General features: G+C 54.5%; 1 protein-coding gene across 1 annotated transcript; it reads right to left on the bottom strand.

The window, feature by feature from the left end:
• Positions 1-3,905: 3,905 nt before the first annotated feature.
• On the bottom strand, positions 3,906-4,604 carry LOC141730239 (olfactory receptor 14J1-like). Its single transcript, XM_074547669.1, has one exon. It carries the CDS (start codon positions 4,602-4,604, stop codon positions 3,906-3,908), a length of 699 nt encoding a protein of 232 aa, XP_074403770.1.
• Positions 4,605-6,753: the final 2,149 nt, after the last annotated feature.

Genomic DNA, 6,753 nt, shown 5'->3' with positions numbered 1-6,753 from the left:
ATCCAAGGCAGCACTAGAGCTCTGCGTCCCAAAGACACATCATGGAGCCTGACCAATGTGTTTGGATTCTTGCAGCCACCCCAGACACTTCGGCCCCCAGCACTCTAGCTGGCAGTGCAGGTTCTGCAGCATGGACAGCCACAGCTGGCTGTGGAATACTCCTGGGAAAGAGGAATTGCCACCCCTGGATCTGGACATGGTGCTTGAGACGCTGGAGGAGATGTTTTCTCCCTCTGCTTGGGTAACTGCATTGGGCAGGGAAGAAAGAGGCTGGACTGAGAGCTTGTGAATGTTGTTGCATGGCTGAGAAGGAATAGCTTCTTGAGTTCAGCTGTGAATGGACAGGGAAGGCTTTGCTTGGTAAAACAAGACTTCCTTAAGAATAGGGAATGAAAATGTCATCCCTGGTAAGAATGAAAAGGTGTGAGCCTGTGTTGGCCAAATTTGGGTGCTTGTTTTCCTGGGAAGAATCCCTCTTTCAGGGGCATTTGTGGTGAGGAAGTGGAAGCTTTGTAGATTTTAAGAGGCTTTGTTTGATGGGAAAGAAGAGAAGAGTGTTTGGAGAAATGGCACTGCAGGCCCAGTGTCCTGTGCACAGAGGGGCATGCCAGAGGTGCCTCTGTTGCAGCTGCAGCAGATGTGGGCTGTGCCGCTTTTGGGTGGGAAGGCCAAGGCAAAGCAAGGGCTGGGCTGCAGCTGCTGCTGCTGTGTGAGCCCTGCCGTGCATTTGGGCTCTTCCAGAGCCGTGGCTGGAGCTGGGCTGCAGCTGCAGCTTTCTTGTCCTCTCAGTAAGCTGCTGCCTGCAGTCCAGTTTCCATCTGGGAAATCCTCAGCTGGGCAAACTGGCCAGTCTTGCTGTGTAGTAAACCACAGGGACCTAGGCAAAGCCCAGTGGAGAATAGAACAATAGGAATTGATGAGACAGCAACAGAAGTTCCTGTTTCCCTGGCCCCTCACCCCCCATAGCTTATCTCTGTAACCCAATAAGCTATGTCACTTAAGCCTTACTATTGGTCAAATCTGGATTCTCCTCAACCCTATAAAAGGGGCATACTTTAGCCCATTTGACAGAAGAACAGCTTTCGCTGGGACCCTTCACAGACTCCCCCAATAAAGCCATCTCTGTGGAACCGCCAGCACCTCTCCGTCTCTCTCACCGTCTGCTGCAGCCTCAGCCAAAGGTAACCTACCTAGCAAGCAAGAGCTGGAATCCTAAGAGAGCCTGCAATCACTATAAAAGCTGATAATGACCAAGCTTGCTATGGGGGTTGGCCTGCGGCATCGGCCTCAAGCTAGCCTAGCTTTGGGCACCCTGTCTCCCTGAGGGATTGAGCTCCCGGGCTAACTTGCACTGCTTGATAATAAGGCCAGATAAGAGGCTTAGCCAAGGCCAAAGGAGGCTCCCTGGCTGCCCTGCTTCCTTCTGCCTGAGGTGCTGAGAGCTCTGCAGCCCCTGCTGCCATCCCATCTGCCCAGGGCAGCACAAGAGCCGTGGCCTTGGGGCCCTCAAGAGCTGCTCCGGCTCCAGGCCCAGGGCCCATGCCAAAGCTGGGGCAGCCACAAAGCTGTGTCCATTTCTGTTCATTGCTGCTCTGATGGGGATGAATCCTCAGTCACTTGGAGATTGCTGATGAATTTAAATCCTCAAGAGGCCTCTTCTTTCTTGAGCTCTTCAGTTAAGGAATTCAGTGAGAAAAGCTCGTAAAAATTTTTTCAAAACACCTGAACAAAAAAAGACCCAGGGAGTAATCTAAGTTTTCAGTTCTTCTGTGGTTAATCAGACATATTTCAGAAGTGCCTTCATAGTGAATCTGCTATATTGAAAAAAAAAAAGCAGAGAGAACTGTTTTGTCCAGTACCCATCTCCTCTTTATATTTGGTATCAGCAATATCCAATTGTTACTGACCCTCAGCACCTTCTAATGCAGTCTGAACAGATGGGAAAAAAAAGACCCTTCACCACTGACAATCAGTAACACTTTGTCCCTCATCTAGCCCCTGGCACTCCTGTGGATCAGGAATGGTGTTGCCAGCAGGAGCAGGGCAGTGATTCCTCCCCTGTGCACTGGTTGGGCAGCACCTCGAGTGCTGTTTGCAGTTATGGATCCCCAATTTAGGAAGGACATGGAGGGGCTGGAGTGTGTCCAGAGAAGGGCAACAAGGCTGGGGAGAGGTCTGGAGCACAAGTCCTGTGAGGAGTGGCTGAGGGAGCTGGGGTTGTTTATTTTGGGGAAGAGGAGGTCCAGGGAGACAAGGCAGTGTCAGGGCACAGGTTGGACTTGATGATCTCCATGGCCTGTTCCATCTTTGCTGATTCTGGGTTTCTCTGAAACCACCCTTGGAGCAGTTACACAATGAGCCCTGGGCCTCCTCTTGAGAAGCTCCAGCAGCCCAGGTCCCTCAGCTTCTCCTGCCAGCCCCAAAGCCCATCCTGTCAGTCCTGCAGAGCCTCTGCAGCCCCTCCTCACTGCCCAGAACAGGGAGCCCCAGAGCCAGACACAGCAGCCCAGATGTGCCCCCCTGGCCTGGGGTGCCTCTGGCAAGGGAGCAGCACAGGGCACTGCAGGAGCCTGAAGACAATTCCTACAGCACTTGTAGGATGATCCTGCTGCCCAAGGGACGTTCCCATGGTGCCAAGTCAGGAACTGCAATGGGGAGTGGGGCCAGAGAGGAAAGGTCAAACAGGAATGGGCTGTTTGCAGGGGAGGGGATAGAGGTGGGCAATGGGAAGAAGTTTGTAGCAGAAAGAGGAAAGAAAGCAAAGGAGAAGCTAAGGAAATGCTCAGGGCAGATTGGGGGTGGCTGCCAGGCAGGCCTGGCTCTAAACAACAGCATCTGCAGTGGGCCAGGAAACTCCCAGCTGATGGGAACAAACTTTCTGGCTGACTGCAGAGGCCAGGACAAAGCTGAGTGGTTTCCCTGCTGTCCCCCAGCCCTTGCTGGCCCCAGGGGCTGATGGCATTTTTGCTCCCTCAGGTTCATGTCCCCACACCAACAGCATGGGGGTGCTCCCCCTGCTGTGTGCAATGCAAACAGGGGCTGCTGAGGCAGTGCTGCCGTGTCTGTGCCTGCAAGGATGGGGCACCTGTGTGAGCTGGGGCAGAGGTCAGGGCTGCAGAGGGGGGATGTTGTTGGCAGCTCCATGAGGACGCTCTGGGACGCTGCCCTGGGCTGTCCAGCACACTGGGGATGGATCAGCCCCTGCTCTGCTGCTCTTTCCCGTCTGCCCCAGGGCCCTTGCAGAGCCCCAGTCATGCTGTTTGCCCCCAGCCTGCCCATGGCCAGCCTGGGGCTGCTCACGGGGCTTTTCTGTGCTGAGCATTGGCCTGGGTGTGTTCTTGAGAGAGCCTGGGCAAGGAGTCTGGAGCCTCCAGGCCCTGAGCTGAGGCGTCAGCGCTGCCCCAGCAGTGCCCATGGCCTGACCCTGCTGCAGCCCTGGCACTGCCACCCCCAGGGCTGTGCCCGGCCCCGAGAGCACTCAGGCCCTGCAGCAACACCAGGGCCACCAGGGCAGCGGGGCTGGGCCACGGCAGCAGCACTGGCAACACCAAGTGCTGCTGCTGCTGGGCACAGCTGCTGTGCCAGCACTGATCTGCCCCAGCCTGTCACACAGACATTGCTGCTGCAGCTCCAGAGAAAGCAACAAAAGGGCATCTCTGCAGAAAACTTTGCTGGGAGATCCTTTAGTTCCTTTAAAGCCATCAAGAGCGCAGCCCCTCATTGACGCAGTCTGTGGCCACATGGAAGGCAGAGAGAAACAAAATGAGAAATGGTACAAACAGCTGCTGTTTTTCTGGACAATAAGAGGAACTAATACAAAGGAAAAAATTCCACTACAACCAAACCATAAAGAAAAATCAAAGATAACTTTTTTTATAAGTTATTTGCAGAAACTGACCAGCATTTTAATGTCCCTGAAAGCATCCCGTCATCAGTCTCCTAACTGCAGCCTTGAGCTCCTTGTTCCTCAGGCTGTAGATGAGGGGGTTCAGGGCTGGAGGCACCACCGAGTACAGCACTGACAGGGCCAGATCCAGGGATGGGGAGGACATGGAAGGGGGCTTCAATTGAGCAAATATACCAGGGCTGACAAACAGGGAGACCACGGCCAGGTGAGGGAGGCTGGTGGAAAAGGCTTTGTGCCGTCCCTGCTCAGAGGGGATTCTCAGCACAGCCCTGAAGATCTGCACATAGGAGAAAACAATGAACACAAAACAACCAAATACCAACGAGGCACTAACTGTGATGAGTCCAACTTCCCTGAGAGTGTTTGAGTGTGAGCAGGAGAGCTTGAGGATCTGTGGAACCTCACAGAAGAACTGGCCAAGGGCATTGCCATGGCACAGGGTCAGGGAAAATGTATTGGCTGTGTGCAGCAGAGCATTGAGAAGGGCACTGGCCCAGGCAGCTGCTGCCATGTGGGCACAAGCTCTGCTGCCCAGGAGGGTCCCGTAGTGCAGGGGTTTGCAGATGGACACGTAGCGGTCGTAGCACATGACGGTCAAGAGTGAATACCCTGCTGTGATAAAGAACAGAAAGAAAAAGACCTGTGCAGCACATCCTGTGTAGGAGATGTTCCTGGTGTCCCAGAGGGAATTGTGCATGGCTTTGGGGACAGTGGTGCAGATCATGCCCAGGTCGCTGAGGGCCAGGTTGAGCAGGAAGAAGAACATGGGCGTGTGCAGGTGGTGGCCGCAGGCTACGGCGCTGATGATGAGGCCGTTGCCCAGGAGGGCAGCCAGGGAGATGCCCAGCAAGAGGCAGAAGTGCAGGAGCTGCAGCTGCCGCGTGTCTGCCAATGCCAGGAGGAGGAAATGCCTGATGGAGCTGCTGTTGGACATTTGCTGTGGTGCCTTGGCATGGGGATCTGAAAAAAAGTAATCATGGAATAGTTGTGTTTGGAGAGGACTTGAGGTATCCCAGCACAGCCTGGGGTCACTTTTCCCCCACTGCCTGCCCAGGGCTCTCCTGCCTGGAGCTGTCCCTGCCAGCAGCTGCTTCCCTGTGCCCAGGGCTGGCCCTGCCAGTGCTGCCAGAGCCCAGACCAGCCTTGGGGGCTCAGCTCTGCCCTGCAGACCCCTCCCAGCTCTGGCACTGCCCAGGGGCAGCTCAGGCTCTGCAGCGTCTGATGGCAACAGAGCAACTCTGAGGAGGCTGGAAAAGCAAAACTGATGCAGCTTCTAGAGGGCCCTGTGCTGATTTCTGTCACTTCCTGGTTTATTAATACCTGAGAGAAATTTCTTTTTAATTTTCTCGACCTGAATTGAGAGATAAATATGTATGTGCAATTTCTTATCCAGGCAACCCAGATCAATAGATTAAAAAGACAGAATTTTCCAGGAATTTCCCTTTTATGCAGCCCCTGCCTTCCTGTGCTCCCTGTATAATCAACCTGGAAATGATGTGGATTTAAATGTCCTGCTGGGACCAGTCCTGAACAATGCAGCATCCTCACCACAGAAGGAGAACACTTCCAAGCCTTACCAGCTGTCTCCTCCCACCCAGACCTTGTCCCCCAATGCTGGGAGCAGCTGCCAGGGCTGGCTGAGAGCTGTCCCTGGCAGGCAGCAGAGTCCCTGCCCCAGCACAGCGCCCTGGGCTGCAGGACCCTGCTCTGCAGGACAGCCCTGGGCACCCCTGGCTGCTCTGCACAAGAGACAATCAGAGAATGTACTCACAGAGTCTGTAGGCATTGGGATGTTCCAGCTTGAGGAGATGGCTCCAGGAGCTGCAGCTGCATTGTCCTGCAGCCAGAGGTTCCTGTGCCAAGGGCTGGCAGTGATTCTGCCCCAGGCACTTCTCAGCACCTTCCCAGCCCTGACTGATTGAAGCTCTCTGTGCCTCTGTGCTGTGCCCGGGGTGGCTGCAGGCAGTGCCCCAGCCCTGCTGGGCTCGCAGAAGAGCTGCTCATCAAGAGAAATGTGCTTTTGAAGCTCTTCTTGGTTACCAGGAGCTTCCTCTGTGCCAGGAGCCCAGCCCAGCCCAGCAGCACAGACGCAGCACAAGGACTTTAATGAGCCTCTGGGGCTTTGTGCTCAGGCTCTGACCACACTCCTTGAGAGGGAACTGAACAAACCTCTCCAGAACTCCAAGTCAGAATCCAACTCCAGAGTTTCTTGAAGTTTTAATGGGTCCCAGAGAGGGACACGACTGAGAAAGTTTCCCCACACCCCAGGCAGAGCACAGAACTGGAGGCAGTGATGACAGGTGGGGACAAAGAGAAGCCAAGTCTTGGTGCCCTGGGGCACAGCAGGGTCTGTGCCACCAAAGGCTGTGAGGAGACACCTTGTCCTGAGGCACTGGGGCCTCCTGTCACAGCCCCAGCCAGGCTGGGCACTGTCAGCCCCTTGTCCTGCCCTCAGCATTCCCCCTAGCCCACATCCCAGTGTCCTCAAGAATCTGCTGGAAGGAGTCCCTGGGGAGTCTTTGTCAGGAATGGCCCTGGAGGCTCCATAATGCCCCCAAGGGACTGCAGGTTTTTCAAAGGACTTTGGGTTTGGCTTTTGCCTTGGAGTCTCTGAGAGGTTTGTGCAATCATGGCCTCCAATTATCTGCTTTAATTAGTCCCTGGAGAGGCTTTCTCTCCCTTTGAGAGCTCAGTGGGCTCATTAATACTTCAGGGTACTTCAGTTATTTTAGGGTACCCTGTGTTTCCCTTTTGATACAGATTCTGTGAGAAGTTTGTGCAATCATGGCCCCAATTATCTGCTTTAATGAATCCCTTGAGAGCTTTGCGCTGACACTCGGTAGGGC

The sequence above is a fragment of the Zonotrichia albicollis genome, chromosome 9, assembly GCF_047830755.1.
Source record: "Zonotrichia albicollis isolate bZonAlb1 chromosome 9, bZonAlb1.hap1, whole genome shotgun sequence".
In the NCBI taxonomy this organism is placed as follows: domain Eukaryota; kingdom Metazoa; phylum Chordata; class Aves; order Passeriformes; family Passerellidae; genus Zonotrichia; species Zonotrichia albicollis.
This window is presented reverse-complemented; position numbering and strand designations above follow the sequence as displayed.

Excerpts from the sequence above, each read along its gene's own strand:
- LOC141730239 (XM_074547669.1), bottom strand. The coding sequence starts at position 4,604 with ATGCACAATTCCCTCTGGGACACCAGGAACATCTCCTACACAGGATGT.